Source organism: Apteryx mantelli, chromosome 4 (assembly GCF_036417845.1).
Source record: "Apteryx mantelli isolate bAptMan1 chromosome 4, bAptMan1.hap1, whole genome shotgun sequence".
Classification (NCBI taxonomy): Eukaryota; Metazoa; Chordata; class Aves; order Apterygiformes; family Apterygidae; genus Apteryx; species Apteryx mantelli.
This window is the reverse complement of record NC_089981.1, coordinates 45,829,032-45,846,178: the sequence shown is the minus strand read 5'-3', so window position 1 is coordinate 45,846,178 and position 17,147 is coordinate 45,829,032. Positions and strand designations below refer to the sequence as shown.

The 17,147-nt window shown below is 41.5% G+C and overlaps 1 protein-coding gene across 5 annotated transcripts in view; it reads right to left on the bottom strand.

Annotated features, from left to right (window-relative positions):
* Window positions 1–17,147, bottom strand: part of AMBRA1 (autophagy and beclin 1 regulator 1) — a 147,192-nt gene that overhangs the window by 26,751 nt on the left and 103,294 nt on the right. For all 5 annotated transcript variants that reach the window (XM_067296401.1, XM_067296400.1, XM_067296403.1 and 2 more), the window contains 3 exons: window positions 16,029–16,217; window positions 15,418–15,572; window positions 2,831–2,970 (listed from right to left, as the gene is read on the bottom strand). In XM_067296401.1, coding sequence (XP_067152502.1) covers window positions 2,831–2,970; window positions 15,418–15,572; window positions 16,029–16,217 — 484 coding nt within the window. The remainder of the gene's footprint in view (window positions 1–2,830; window positions 2,971–15,417; window positions 15,573–16,028; window positions 16,218–17,147) is intronic.

Here is a 17,147-nt window from a genome sequence, read left to right as displayed (position 1 = left end):
CATTGTGGATTGTCAAAATAACCTGAAGTTCCCCATTTCCATCTTCAAAAAACCCTGCCATTGGTGTTACCCCAACTTAGCAAGATAACTCCAAACTTGATTTTAATTACCATTTATTTAGAATTTTCAAACAACTATTTGCATATTCTCTCATTATGAGCCCATGGAGCTTCAAGTTATGGTTTTGCTTGTGTCAGTTTTTACTTCCAGTCTACTCATCTCATTTTCCTAAACATGTGCTTTCCAAATCCTGTACTTGAGGCACAGCTGCTATTCCAACCTGTTTATGATACCCCTATAGTACTCAGTTTCAAATGCCTCCATTGTACATGGAAATAAAGAACCAGGGAATTATAACCATCTCTGTTGTTTCTTACTGACCACACTGTTTTCTTTGCCAAATTAGAACAGTGGGGGTGGTTTCAGCAGTACACTGTTTTCTTGATCCCTGCTGTTTCTTAAACTGCCCCCATATACTGTCCTCTGCCAACTGCTGAATCCACTACTCAATTTTCTTCTTCCTCTGTATAACTGCATATGGAAACTACACAAATATTTTCATCTTTCTCCCTCATTTCTCAAGTTAAAAGTTTTCAGATATGCCAACCTCAAACCAAGTCTATTAAGCCAGAAACTACTGAGATGGCGTCTACATGTTGCAATTTCTCGTCTTTGAGCACCTCACAAGTAGATCTGTGGCAGTCTGGGGAAGACACTGCAGCTGCAAGCCACTTCTGCTCTTATACAGCCTTACTGATTTGCATGCCCCGATGTTAGAGTCTCAATGCAAATTACTCAGTTCAGTGAATATCTATGTCTTCATAGAGGTTAAGTCACTCTGGCTGTTCTTGGTCTATAAAATGATGCAGTCCAAAACAGTATATACATCAGGTGTCTTGCTCCAAAAAGGACCCATCAGTCCATATAAGGTCTAAACAATCACCAAGAAGCATCAGTTACTCATATTCACCAATAGAGAGCCTGCTGAAGCATCTCTGTCAAACCATCATTAAATCTCCCACCTCTGCATCCACTCTTTTTCATGTCCATATATAAAAAGTTTATTTTTGCTGGACTTGTGCATGACTATTGCTGGGATAGAAATAAGGAGACAAAAGAGTGCCCTAGCAAGATGGTAAGCTACAAAGATTGCAGAGATGTTGTGGAAGGCCTGACATTGCTTCCATAGCACACCACGAAAAGGTTCCTATAGTGGCTTTCGTTAGCGAGGCACCAATAAGAGATATACCACTTAACTCAGGGCTACTGCAAGCACCAAAATGAATACTTACTGTAGGGTGTGGCAAGCCAGGATAGCCAGGCCAAGCTCAGCTTTGCAGCAGAGACCTTCAGTCAAAGCACCCACCCTCATCCAGACTTCCTTCCATTTCCCTGGGTTCTTATCCAAGTTCATCTCATAAGCCATAATCAGTAGTCTACATCTTATCACTTCTCTGTACTGAGAATAACTTGAAATGACTCTCTAGTGTTCAAGAATAAGAGAACCATTATCCCTGAATAATTCTTCTGCTTAGAAAGTACAGCAACTATTCTTGAAGAAAGCCACTTATCCTGGAAGAGAGTGATTATAGCTTATTTCATAATATCATCTTGTAAAACTTCATGTATAAGTACGGCCTTAATAAAAGATTATGTTCAAGAGAACAGGAGTGCTGTTTGAAGAGTGCTGGCATTCTGTACTACTGAAATTGGTCCAATCTGAATTCTGACTGCAGATTTCACCAGAAGGCTGCAATGAATAAGTCACTACTACAATTGTATATATTTATTCTGATTTAGACTGTGGTTCTACACTGACCATATGACTCTTCACAAGCACCACATGCTGATCTTGTGCACAACAGATGGAGTCCACATGCATGCGGTAAGATCACCAGCGGTGCTACAAGTGTCTAGCTGCCAACTTTAGAGCTTCAAGGAACTTCAACATGTGAAGCACAAGCCAAGAGTACCAAGGTAGCTCAGTAACAGGAAATAAATGAAGCAGAGAAATCCCTGAAGTGTTCCCACAGCACAAAAGAAACTGCTCCAAAAGAAACACTTGCAGAACACTACGGAGAAAAGGGAATGAATGCACGGTGCAGAGACCTCCCACAATTACTGAAAGCAACACGTGCTTCACTGTTCAGACCGTTGGTCATCATCCGTGTCACAGAATATCTAAATTAGCTAGTGTTTTCTTGCAAGTTTACAAACGGACAGTTAGACCCTCCATGGCACTGTATAAAGAGAGCTAAAGTCTACACATTATGCCAATGGGCTTTCAAGTGAGGACCAAAACAATTCATTGACTTGCTCATAATCATGACAAAAATCTTTGCAGCTCATATAATCTCATGTTTAAATACTGTAACAAGTATTTGATAAATCTACATCACCAGCTTTCAACCTGTGACTGGTAGCTTCCAGGGAGTCTATGAAAGCTAAGAAAAGCAAGCATATCTTAATGTCTTCAATTTGCTGTCTCCACTGGAAAGTTTTACAAATCCATAAATCCAAAGAGATTGAAAGACACTGCACCAGACAAACATGAAACGAAGCAGAAGCCTAGAAGGACATGGGAAAGATAACGAACTATAAGAGATAAACCTCAAATGGCCTCAGAAGTTTATAATCAGCAAAACAAACACCGATTTAAAGAGATTGATGTAAACACCATAGCAGTCCAAAAGAAGTATTAGGACTTCTTTCTTTTTTTTGCCCCTCAAACACAATGCCCCCAGCAGTAAAAAGCCATCTTATTTCCCACTGCCCTAAGAACAGAAAGGTCAAGAGTTCAAAGCAGTACAAATGTAAAGCAATCACTTACTCTGGTCGGCAAATCACCAGGTCCCCCTTGTTGGTACCATATGCCAATCCCAGACCAGGTTCAGGCAGCCAGCGAGCAGAGTTTATGCTGACGTGTCTTCTCTGGTCAGCAGGCATGGGGTACAGAACGTTGAAAACTCTCTGAAAGAGTGACAGAAGGTTACTTGACAGGACAATGCAAGGCAGGAGAGCCAAGGAGGCTCAAATAAATGTTCAGTTTCCCTGCAGCAGCACAGCTGGCCCAGGAGACATGTCAGTTTACAGAATGTTGCAAGAAACCACTAACCCAGGAGCAAGAGCAAGCATCTGCCAGAAAAGCACATACGTGCGCCCATAAGTGTTTAATAGACTGATTAGCACATAGCTGTAGAAAAGAAGACACACTGCCACCAGGAGAATCCGACCGTCACTCACAGTGGGCTACACAGTCCCTTTATTCAAACTAATTACACAAAATGTTGGGGGCAAGGGGTATAGCTGTTAGACAACTGCACAACTGGGAATCTTCAGGCCTTTTAACTTCAGCTCTCATCTTAATCCACCAGGGTGGATCAGGAAACTGGCAAACATATGGGCTTTCAACATCAGCAGTTCTTTTTTATTAAGCAAACAAAGCTTTATGCAAAAATGATGTGACTTAAAAAAAAAAAAAAATTTAAACAGCCTTCTAAAAATCTTTCAGAGTCTGACCAGCTCCCTCCTTCCCCCTCAATGGTGCATAGACAAGGAAAAAAATCAGGGCCAGAGCTCATGAGAATGGCACAAGTACAGAAGTAACAAACCCCTCAGTCCAGCTCTTTTCCCAGCACCATCCAATGTAAAACCCTCAGTGGGGTAAGAAGCTGAAGAACTGCTAAGACTGCAAATAGTTAGCATTGCTGCAAACCAGTGCTTCCAAGACACTGCATTGATAAAAGAGAATGAGAACCCTGTGCTAAAGACAGTCTATAATCCAAAAGCAAGATCTGCTTTCTAGTCTTGCTTTCTAGTCTGCACTAGCCTGGCTTCTGAAGTGTTTGAGCTTCAATGAAAGTGCAGCAGATTACACCCACACAGGTGCTCTCCTTCTACTCTAAGAAGCTGATGCCTTTCGCATAGCACATTTCCATGCACTCTGTCATCCAGCAATCAGAATTTGGTACGCTGACATTCCACATAGCCAGAAAATCTGAAAAATCTAGACAATAAAACTAAGATATGGGAAGTGGAAAGAGGAGTAATGAGCCAGTTTGGCTACTAGGAATACATGGGGACAAGCTGCATCAGTGGACTGGGTCATGAGTACACATCCTGGCTTCAGGAGGGCAGGACTGAATGGTCATGTTTACTAGTCCTAATCTTTAACAAGATTTCTGCAGAAATTTACTTATCATTTTAACCTGAAATCACTGCAGTAATACAGACTCAGGTTCTAGATTTTCAAGGAGTTAAGTCACAGCTGAGAGGCATGTTTTCACTAGATTTTTTTTAGTGGGCATCCATCCATCCATCCACAAAGCCTCTGTTCCAGACTTCTCCAGAAAGGCAGATGGATCAGGAAGCAGAGAAGGGAATGAGGATACACTGGAACACAAGGATAATGGTAGATGTGAATACAGATTAACCACCGCTGCATTGCTGAAGTGGCCTGAAGTAATAATTAGGTTTCATTAGGGCGGGACTCTTTGGTTAGCATACCAAACTGGGGCTCAGGAGGACAGCTTATGTACTTGTTTTCCTCTGCAGCTCTACTCCCCACCCCACATGTTGCCTGTTTTGACTATTCAGCTTGAGAAGTCTGATGAAGAGACCACATAACCATATACGCTACAATAGCTAGTACCCAGAACCTTCCTCTTGACTATCACAATACAAAGCAAGTCAGAACAAAACAATATAGCTACATTACTTCCCATTATCAGCAACACATTTAACCTCTTCTCTGAAGAGGCCACATAAGAAGAGAAAGTGGCCTTTAGAATTTCTCTGCTAACAGATGCTGGTCACTCTTTACTCTAGATATCACTCAGCAGTTGGTGTTATTCAGAGAAGCTCAATGTTTGGATGGAAGGAACAGGCCCTTAGGGGTTTAAGTATCTCTTACCCATCCCTGTTGTACCTGCCCCATTCTACCTCCTTTCTTATCTTGTAGAAAGAAGAAGAAAGGTACATTGGTAACCCCTGCTGCCACGGAGATTATGGTACACACTGAGATGGGAAGACCGGATTTTGAGGAGGAAGGAGAGGAGGACTTAAGAGCAGGTAGCATAGATTCAGAAATTAAGCATCTCAAATCTCTCAAAAACTGTAAGGGTATTCCATCACACACTTCTTCAGTAAGTCAGAAACAGTTTATCTTTTCTCCTGATAAGGCACCACAGCTAGTGAAGTCAATTTTCTGGGCTAGCTGTAAGTTCTGCTCCACTTGTAAGTCAATTTGTACAGCTGTTGCCATGTAGGCTCAACAACTGGCCGCTTGAAAGCTGGAGACTTGTTAGCTACAGCTCAACATCCAGGTGCTTTGCAGTAAATGGTACCCAAAGGAAAGTGCTGCCAAGGACGCAGGCCTGGCCCTACAAACCTGCAAAAATATTGGCTGAGGGCAGAATTTCCAAGATGGGATGACTTAAAAATTATGCATAAGAATAGTTGTTTCATCAATCCACTTCTCCATTCACTTCTAAACAGCCTGTCACTCTGAAGAGCTCCCCTCCCCTGCTGCTTCCCACTCCCACACTAATGGGACAACTCCATGCAGTGTTAAGGGTGATGACATCTGTACGTGTAGTAATTAGTACACAAAAAGAGAGAGCAGCTGTACTGGCATAATCACCACTCGCAGCAGTAACCAGGACCCAGCTAATCAATCTGATGCATTCATACAGACTGGCTGCTGCAATTGCATCCATTAGACAGACCCCCTACTCTATCCATGGGGTGTGGGGGTTGGAAATCAAATTCTTTCAACATCAGCAGGTTCCTCTCTTCAAAGAAGGTCAGAAACCTGCCAGGAAGCATCATTCTCCATAGATTACAGCCAATTCCTTTTGATTTTTTTTTCTTTTTGCTTCTATCACTAAATCTTACAGAAAGTTACTGAAATATTTCAGCCAGACTAGCCAGCCTGAAAAGTTGCACCTCTTTGCCAGTGGGATTTTCCAGGTTTTTAGTTCTGAACTTCTAGGAATAACATTCAGTTATCACAGGAATACCATATTACCATGATTCTACAACTTCTAGGCCATCACTGCCAACCCTCAAACACTCTTAAAACAAGCAACACAAATGCATAAGAGTGACCAATTCACCAGTTACCCCTTTTAGGACCAGTCCACAAACTAGTTGCAGGCCATGTGTAACAGCCCTGTTGACCAGCAAGGGTCCAGGAACCAGTTTAGAACCACTGCTTTAAGTGTCCACCATTCTTTGAAGCATCCACCACACCCTACCAAAGCTTCCAGAGAGCTGATACCTAAAAGCGTGAAATTTTGATTTAGGACAGGCATCATATTGCATCACGCTTCCTCAACCCATAATCACTGTCAGCAGTCACAGCAAGCTTCCACACTATTCACCATAACCAATGTCAAATTTGCCCTTGGCATCACTATACTACTGATTCAAAATTCTACAACCCCACCATTAGACATGGCCACTCAATATTTTATTAAGTTGCCAGCTGCATTTCATTTGTTCCCAGATGCCATTTTGGAACAGGGTTTTGAATGTCACATTTCTCCAATTTTAAATGCTGTGAAGTTTGAGGTGTGGGAGCTTCAGGAGTTGCCCCACAGGACACTTCAGAGCATCCCTATGGAAGTTGTAGACCTGACAGGCAACATAACCATAGTAAACTATTCTCTTCTTGGCAACAACATAACATTGAAATATCATTTCAGTAGGCAAGAAAGATACTCCCCTTCCCTTTAGGGACCACACGGCCTGGCCTGGATTTCATGGAAAAATTGCTTAACCTTTGCTTACTTTTGTAGAAAATCCTTTATCGGGTGATTTCCCCACATTTCATGGGAAATTCCACAAGTTTCCTGTAATTTAAGGAGTTCCATCTCTCAAGATGAAAATGTCAAGATGAGAAGTTTTCCTCTAGAAATACTAAAACTGTTTAGGTAGCTAAGCTTCTACAGAAAAGACAACTTTGTAACACTAAAGAAACAGCTGGTTACTTCCATTTTACACCCCTGTATTCATGAAGTGTGGGGAAAGATTTGGTTAAGTCATTTACATCTGTACTTCCCTATTTTCAAAGACTATACTAGAAGCAACTACTTACCTCTTTGGTGTGCCCGTTCCACTCTCCATTAACAGAAGTGGGCATATACATCCTCTACAAAGCTCCCTAAAGCTCATTTTATCACTTCACAGCTACTTCTGTGGCTAATCTAGGAGCAGCATTGGATTAGCAGGGAAAGAAGAAGGCTCTGAGAAAGAAGGGCTGTAAGGCAAGAGGAAAAGCAAAAAGAACAGGCCACCAAAGTGTTCAGCAAACATGCTGCATGGGGAGCGCAAAGGCCATCCAAGTCCACTGCTGCTGCTCCCCCTTCAACTCAGCAGTGCTGGCACATCAGCACTGTAGCACCTGTCACAGCCACTGCTTAGGTATTAAACTAAATATTTACTTATGGCAGAGAGCCATGAGAGGCTGCATGGCAATCAAGGAAACTTTCCTGATGATCTCTCCCTCCCCATCAAGCTGCTGTACTTGCATGGGAATGAGGGGGCCCAGGGCACAATTTGGGCACAGAGCTAGAGAGCTAATTTGTTCCTGCCCTGGAGGGGTAAGGAAACCTTGTGCTAGAAGCCTCTGCTTTGCAAAACCCTAATTATTGACCTGATGTTTCCCTCTTCCCCTCCCACTCTGCCCCAGGGAAGGTGCTGCTATTTAATTATATTGTTCAAATTCCATCTTCCCCCTCCATTTATGGGGTCTGCCAATATTAAAAAGCTGGACAGGGCACTCGCCAGGATACTGTCAGTCAAAGGAGCAGCAGGCTGCCCTAAGCCTGTGCTACTGCTGCCAGTTGGCAATGGTGCTGCACCACTACCCTGGTCCCAGCAGCACCATGCCTGGCCAAAGCAGAGGCACCGCATCATCAGCACAGCCATTTCTTTGATCAAGGCCTTCCTACCTATAAGAGGAGCAATGGAGAGCAGAAGGAAAGTGCCAAACTCTTGTTTAGCAGAGTAGGACCTTTTTTTCTCCTTCTCTCTGGCTCCCAAGGAAGAAAAACATGTTTTGAAGCTGGAGAAGAGAAAGTTGGCACAAGTGGGCAGGAAAACTCAGCAGGAACTCTTGCTTTTTCTCTTTTTAAATTTGATAGAGACATTTCTGCTCTCAACTAGATGCCTCTCCTTTGCAAGATGCCAATAAATTTCAGGCCATTACCTTTGCTTAGCCCAAGCAGCAAATTGGGCTGAGAGATCAGCCTCAACAAAGAACCTGCATGTCTGGGGGAGCATGGGGTGCAGCTGTTCTTTTGTTTACATTGGGAAATCCTGTCACCATGAAGCTCCATCCTGACAGGTAAAAGGAGAGGAAAGACTGGAGCAGACCAGGTGGGTTTATCAGGCACTAGCCTAAAATTTAATTACTAGTTTTGAACTGAACTGACACTCTCACCAGAGGCTGACCGACTGAAAACACACAAGAAAAGAAATACCTAACATGCTAAGCCCTACAAGAACAGGGCTGAAGAGTGTCAGAAATATATAAAGGGAACTGGGTGGTGAGGTGGGAGTAAGAAGAGATTGCTATGGACATACACTAAATTACAGAAGGTCATCTGAACCCAAAGATGGCAAGTGCATTGGCTATATCAATCTGAGTCTCAAGTTGCAGAACAAACATTATCCTGTAAGGGGCTAGCTCTTCCCTGGGAAGAAGGTGCTGACTAATGCCAGAATTGACCCAAGGACCCAAAGCTACAGCACCAAAGTACACAGACCTAAAGGGCAAGAAGATTTCACCTGCAGCACCCCAGGGAAGAACTAGAAGCTTTTCTTCCCACCTGGGGCTGTCTGTGCAAGCAGGAAGACCTGAGATGCTGGGACCCCAATCACCTCATTCTACTCCAACCATGGAGAAGAATCCTTCCACATCTGTATAACCGTCATACTCTGCATCCTAGACAGCAGTCTCTCTTACTGGCAATACCCAAAGCTTCACAGCCATTCTGACATGGGTTGCAGGGAAAAGAGCTTCAGAAAAGAGCGCTTACCAGCTTATACTTTAGATCTGCGCAGGCACAAAATAAGCATTGCCAGTACAGCTATACACATACAGCACACAAAGTGCTCTTAGTATGGATACAGGTTACAGAGTAACTGTAGAGGCAGCACAGCTTTGCTAATATATCAGCAGCTATACTAGGGCCTTTAGCCAGCAAAGACACCTCATACGATAACATGCTTTAACAAGCTATGCTACATAAACTATACAGTACAGATGCAGCCTCAAAAGCGCAGTCAATCCACAAGACTATGATGTTCACTAAAAGGACACCCCAAAGCAAAGCCCACATATGGCTTGGGACTATTTTAAGAACATTTAAACACAGGCAGAAAACTTTACAGAACTGCCCTTGTACTTTACAGAGCAACAGATGAAGCACAGTAACAACTGAAAGGCATAAGGAGAGCAAAAACAACAGCAGCACAACTTGAGCTGCACATACTTTGCATTTCCTCATCTGCCCATCATCTTCTGCTGCACAGTTCTGACCTTGAATAAGAACTTGAAGTTTTAGACGTTTCAACTCATCTCTTTTGATTGCAAGCATCTTACCAAGACTGAACAGTAACCAAATCAATTCAGTATCTTTTTTGCCCTATTCATCTCAATAGAGTGTTACAACTGAAAGACTTCACCCGGTTTAATTTTTAATGTCAACATATTAACTAGTTCACCTATCATACTAGGAGATAGGACAAGAAGTTCCTATAAATCATCTACTACTCTGTACTGAAAGTACTATATATCCTTTGCTTAGCTCCTAGAAAGTCATCTGCATCACTGACTTCTATAGTGCTGTCAATTAGTTTAAACAAGTCTGTGGCTTTTTAAGGTCCAGAAGTATAATAAGAAACAGACATCCTTAGCTGACCTTCTTAATAAATAATACTATCCTTTTTGTGCTTAGATTATAATTCTTTACTCTGCTTTTTATTTATGAACTTCATGAAAGTTGCTGAAATTCAGGCTTCTGCATTGCACTGCCACAGAACCTAGAGCCCTCAGCAGCAGAGTTTAGGTCTAGCTTGTCTAAAGCAGAGGACCTTGAATGTGAAACAAAGCACATACTCTTAGGAATACGTTATCAATGGCTCAGTATATTCATTCATAAGACAGTGTAAATCAATTGGTATTTTGAAACAAGGACATTAGCAGATCTTCCTCTGTTTGGAAGGAGTCTCCTTTCTGTATCTATTTGCAGATAAAGAAAAGGGGAAGGGGTGCAGCACAAAAAAGTATGCATTTCACATTATCAGCCAGAAAAAAAATTTTTCACTTTTCTGCTCACAAAGTCTTTTCTTGTTAAACAGGTCGGTCTATACTGTTCTCATGTCCTCCCCCACAGCTAATTCCTGCCAACATAATACATGTCTTCCCATTAGATCTTCTCTATTAAAATGGATGAAGCAAAAATAATGCATGTATCTTTGGATTTGTCAGTCTTATCCTCAAATGGATCTTATCATCCAATGCGCTGCACAAATAAAATTTCTTTCAACTCCATTTATCTTTCCCAGATGCAATAGGATCTTATATAAAATTCATTCTTCAGAAATAAACCTCTTTCTGCCCTTCCCCCCCCACCATTGGCTGTCAGTGATGAAAATCCTAGCTTTGCTTTCTGGGCCACAATGAATTAACTGAGAATTAACCCTTAATTTTCAGCAGCAATTGAAACCTCAACTGAGGATACTTGACCCATTTCCTAAAACCAATAAGCACCAGACATGCCTGTGGATGGAATGAGAAATTCTACACAAAGATGAAACCTTGTTGGTTCTTCCTGGCCATGCTTGATCATGTAGCTTATTGCTGATCTTTCAAACCAGCATAGGTCTCATTACAGCACACCAAACTCTTCCTTTCTTTAGAGTAGCTCCTGGCATTATAATCTGGTACTCTATCTCACAAGCCTGCCATGCAACTATTACACAGGAAACAGCTTCAAATTAACCACTGGGAAGCTTCAAAAAATTGACAAGAACTAGGTCTTACAAGATGATCATTTCAGGTAACAAAGCTCTCGCTCAGGAAAATAACACTCTTGGAGTAAAGCGGCCCATTAATTTGCTAACAGTCTCCCAAGGGCTGCCAAGACAGGATAATGTCTCCAGAAGCCCTTTAAAGGACTGGTCGAGGCCTGGATCTGAAACCTAGGGCTGAGTAAGCAAGAAATTGCTAAACAAAATAATTGTTTTATCAATTGCCTGTGTGTGTGGCTGAAACAAATGAAAGGACAGAAGCAGGAATGCCAAAGGGGGCGTTAGCATGGCAGAAGATAGATAAGTATACTCTCAGTGCAGATGCGAAAGCAAACTAACTGTGCAAACAGAACTGTGCCTCCAGCTACTGCTATCTCTCATAAAAATCACTGACAGCCGTCAATGCTGAAACAATCTAATAAAAATATGGTCACTTCTATGGCAAAAAGAATGACAAGACTCTGTTTTTGCCCTTAACTCAGACTGCAAACCAAAAGCAGTACCTCTGAATTCCTCACTAAATGAATGACATGCTGAGACTGTAATAGCAGAATCTAGAATATGTTAAAGATCTAATGATTAGAGCAAAAGATTCGCATACAGCTGCCATTCCATCCTGCTCTCCGTCTGCTTAGCCTCAATAGAACAGTATACAAGATCAAGTGTCAACAATATGTTGATGACAGAGCTATATGCACCCTCATTTGGATGCAAAGAGGCTGTCATCCAGCTGCCTACACATCTGGAAGGAACAAATACTAGAAGAAACAGTTGATTTAAAATTATTCAAGGAAGATGGCAGGAAGAAGTACCTGAGAAAATCATGATGAAACTGCATACCTCTTCTCAGCCCATGGGCAGATCTGGAAGTAATTCATCTAGACTCCCCTCCTCCAACCTGAATTTGGCAAGATGACTGTACCTAAATCATCACAAATGTAGAACCACCATTGCCATAATTATTTCAATATAGTTAAAACAATGTTTCTACAGTATGGTAGCTACTGTGGGGACATTCTCTGTTTATCCATGAAGATACAGCATGTGCAGAGAAGCTGCACCATCTCCATACATGATTACGTTATGATTTAGCCCATAAGTTCTCAAACATTATAGAGCTGCCTAGAGTTCATGGCCAAACTAATCTAACATATGAACAGATCATGTGCAGATCTATGTACACCTCAGTGTCATTTGCAGCAACGAATTGCATTTTTTGATGAGGCATCTTGGATGCTGCATACAGCTCTTACACAGCAGCCTATACAAGGACTGCTTCCCAAAATGGGTTTTGGATGTTCTCTGTTTTTCTACAACTTCTAAATAGGCTGCAAAAGCCTGTGTTCTTTCTCCAAATTTCCCACCTCTGAAATTCAGCTGTTTCAACACAAATCCCAGTACAACTGCTCTCTGTACCAAGCTACAGACTAACTAAAAGCAATTCCCTCACCACACTATTCAGCTACAGATAGATTTCAGAGATGTTATCTGTTTGCCAGAATAAAATCTATCTCAGGCTTACACATGCCACACACTTGTTAAAAGTCAACACTATTAGTAGGCTTTTTAAGCCTCAGTTTGAAAACAAACTTGTTCTTTGGCAAAGGCAGGTTTCTATCTCAAATGCTAAGCAGATCAGTCCTAAGGGAGGGAATGGAAAGAGCCTGAACCTCTGTCTCATGAATCTACCATACTTGATGACAATTCACTACTTTTACTCCATTTCTGAGCCCAGTTTCATAACTGCCACATCACATCAATCCTGACTTGTAGAACTCTACCCAATCTTTCCTAAATGTTAAAATCCTTTCCACTGTAGCAAGTTGTATAGATAGTGCACAGCTCTATAACCAAGATGCTCCTTAGCACAATCCAAAAGTGCTGTAGCCCTCAGAGAGGGCATTTCTCCCCAGCTCTGAAAGTTACACCAGCTGCTAGTTGATTTCTAGGTGCAATTAAATGCATTAGGGTTTCATGTAATAAAGCTAATTAAATTGTATCTTCAAAACCTCACTTTCAACAGCAAAAGGGAGGAAATTGTCTGAGGAATAGGATCTTGCATTTCCCTGACCGCTAGTCAGGGATGGTGGAGGAATGGCCTTTCCATTTTAATTGGAAGCAGAAATAATGGCTGTATTTCACCCCTCAGCAGGTTGCCAAGCTTTTGCAGTGACTTACTGGCCATATTGCCAAGCCTTACTCTCCCAGTCCATCATCAATTGCAAAACAAAAGTTGTCTGAGGAGGAATGACCGACCATGGGACAGCTTTTAAGAATTTCCATGGATTCTGATGCAGCATTTCACTTCAATTTATCTCTTGGGAGTTTTGCAAGTAGTGTAAAATTAAAATATCCACAAGGCATTGGTTCAGAGCATAGCTATGACTTATTTTTAATTAAAAAGCTGAGCAACAATTGCTTTGTGTCACAAACTGTTTTGGCAGGGAGGCAACAAAGATGCTTCCTATTTCTCTCTAATGTATATTTTAAATTATAGATTGAAGAATTCAGCTCCACTAGTGCCTTCTTCCTAAACCTTTTTCTACTGCACGCTGGCCAAGCTGCAAACAAATTTTTACTCAACTGAATATGAATACAGCAGCCACTGTCAAGAGCGAGTGTGCTAGGAATATTATGAAGTCTATTTTAAACTCTATTTATTTTACATGTCCTGAAAAGCACTACAAACTTATGGAACTGTCTTACTGCAAAACTCAAGATAGAAGAAACAAAAGCTGATTTACTAATTTTTACAACTAGATGAAGGGATAATGTTTACAAAATTAACAGTTCTGTTTTCCAAGCCTGGTCCTATAGACAGCACAAAGATGAGCAACAACATGCCAGAATTCTGAAACAATACTCAACATCATCCCAGAGGAAGGCTCTTTAACCAAATTAATTCAAATTTATCTAATTGTGACCCTGTCACATAGGCAGAAAACTGGAAGTCCAAAGCAGTCAGAAAATAGATGTATTTAACCATCTTCAATTGTGATGTGGAAAAGGGAAAAAAAACAGCATTAGTTAGCAAATCCTGCTAGACTGGACAGATTTGAAAACATGAGGGAAAGGTTTTTGGAGGCTAAAAATACATATGCAAGAAAGATGAAAAAAGCAACCTTTAGAATACGTTCAATCCATCTGGAGAAAAATCCAGAAGTACAACAGATGAGAAAGACAGGGGTGCAGTGATGTGAGCAAGTCTGAAAAGAAAGAGTGGGGAAAAATTGGATAAAATTTTCAACGCACCAGAACAGCAAAAACAGACATCAGTTTTTGACTGTATAAGCAAAGCCCTGTTGTCCAAAAAAAGCAAGAAAAATGTCCTTTGTGGTGTTCCGGTAAAACATTCCATACATTTAAATGTATCCCAGAATGAGGTAAAAAAAAAATGGATATTTATGAGAGAATTCAGAAAAGAAAGAAAACTAAAAGCTGGAAGATTGAATTACAAGAAAAGATTAAGGGAACATTCAGCATTATTTCACTAAGCGGTGACTAAGAGCAAGGGTACAAGTATTTGAAGAGTATAAAACATCATGGCAAAAGAAGATATGTTTGAAATGGAGATGAAGAAATATAGATGAAAGAAATCGGAATGGAAGATTTAGGCAGAAGCTTAGGGCTAGAAGCCTCAGCAACTGGAGTTTAGAGCCAAACGTAAAGAATGGATGAGAAAAAAGAATCCTACCATAGCCCTTTACAGGAAGGGATACAATGTGAGATAACAGCATTTCCTCCATCTTCATTTATGATGATGTGGTAAAAAGACTGTGGGAAGAGACATTCCCGTAACTGGCAGAGAAACCTACAAATTTCAGTGGGATCTTAAAATAAATGAAAAAAGAAGCAGTATCAGGGAAAACTAGACTGTTAAAAGGATCTGACAGGATACTGAACCCATGTAACTAGTGATCTCTTCATATCTACGCAGCTTTCAGCAACTGTATCTACTGACCAAGTAGTGCTGTTTTAATAAATCCTCTTTAATCTATCAGTCTTCTACCTTAAGAGACCCATGCCAGGAAAACAATAGCCCAGAACCAGGGCTCAAAAAGTGATGACTCGGTTCCCTAAAAAATATCCTCATCATTGATCTTACTTTGCCTCAGTGTGGAGCAGGTGACAGAAATAAAGGTGTTTTACATCAGCTGATAGAGAAGATATATTCTGAAGCTGAATCAAGCAATCTGTCCCAGAGATGAGTCTCTCCCCAACGTGAGGTCAACGGACAGATGGCTCAGAGCAATCCTTGTACACTGGGAAAGCTCCATTAGTTGCTGGGGAAACCCAGCAACTAACAACTAGGCTAGAGCCAAAGCAAGACAAAATCACTTGCAAAAACACACAGAAAGAAAATACACATACACTCACCCTCATAGAGGTTTCTCCACCATGGGGCTGTTGCAGCCTGAAGACTTGAGCGACCATGTGTTCTGTGGAGGGGTGCAACAGGATACGTCGGGAAGCCAGTCCCACCATTACATATCTGCCCATTGGAGACAGGCTCACAGAAATAGCATTAGGGCCTATAAACAGAATAGTGGTTATTTCTCTTGAAGGCTGTTATCCCTCCCCACCCCTCCTCCTCAGAGCTTCTTCATGCCCTCCCAACATTCCTGTAATGCAGGACATACTAAGTTCATTTTCACAGGGGACAGAAAGGAATAAGCAGACCTGCACAAGTACAAATTTTGCAGTAATTTTGCTTGCAGTGAGTGGCCTCCCATAAAGATACTGCCTTATGAAGTCAAAGACTCTCCCCTAACAGCTCCCTCCCTACCAGCACCTTATATGTCTAGATAGTATCGCAAACTTCTCTCTAGCAGTACTATATTTGTGGCTGTTGGAAGGCCAATAAAATATCTCCTCTTACTACAGTAGACAGTCACTAATGTTCGGACTACTACATTTCACATTGAAGGCTGAGCTCTGAGATAACTTCTTGCACTCTCACCCACCCTGATTTCTTGCTGAAAGCTTACCAAATCGCTTTGTGTAAAGTATCTCGCCCAAGTTGTGGGGTGCCAGAGAATACACAGCTAGTATTCCTTCATCAGGGAAGCCTCTCTGACTGCTGGGAATGAAGGCTGCCAGTAGCTGCCCATCTGCAGAGATATCGCAGCTAGCATCATTATAAATCTTGCAGTTTTGAACAAGCACATTCACAGAGGCTGCAAAGAATAAAGGAAAGAACAGTGATTAAAGCACTGAAGTTCAACCCAGAATAAAGCAAGATTAAAACCTAATGCTGGAGGAAGAACAGTCCATGCAAAAAATGTTTGAAACATTTAGCTTCCTCCAAAAGTTTATAAAATGTTAATACCCTGATAAATAAAAAACTTACTCCAAAACAGAGATAAGACACTGCAATGAGCCTAAGGAACAAAATCTACTTACCTCCTGAAGCCTTCATCAGACAAGAATTAGTGTTGGTTGCATTTTTATCAAACCCCTCCTTTCTTTAGCATAACACCATCCTTTGCAAAGGACAGCACAGTTTAAACAAGTCCCAAATCATGATTCTCTGACAAACTCCAGCAGTGGTATCATTAGAAACAGGACACCTTGATTCATTTCCCCTTCTTATGTGGAGCCCACAGTCCTACCTTCCCTTATCTCCAATAAACAGGAGGCAAGAGAAACATTCCTCCCTGTAGGTACAAACATTCACTTCTGACAGCTGATTTTTATACCAGCCTTGCATAAAGCTAGTGAGAAAGGGCAGAGACTTCTCTAGCCAGCTCACCACTTAATTACTCCAGTCTGAGAAACAAAATGGGCATGTATTTGACTCACTCACGCAACCAGTGAAGTAACTGTTTAGCAGAAAGGGCAGTGAGCACAATTCAGAAGACATGAGTTTTAGTTCCATCTCTGCCAGTGAGTGTCGGGGTGACCTCGTACAAATCTTTTCCCCTCTGTGCCTTGTGTACTCAGCCTATACGGTCTCTGGGCTATTGACTCTTACTATGTACTTGTGCCATTGTAGCACAATGAGGCTACAAGGCCTACTGGCAAACTCATAATCATGAGCAGTTTAAAGGTGGTTTGATAAGATATGGATGGAGTTACGTTTGCTCCCTCAGCCTGACCTAAAGCAC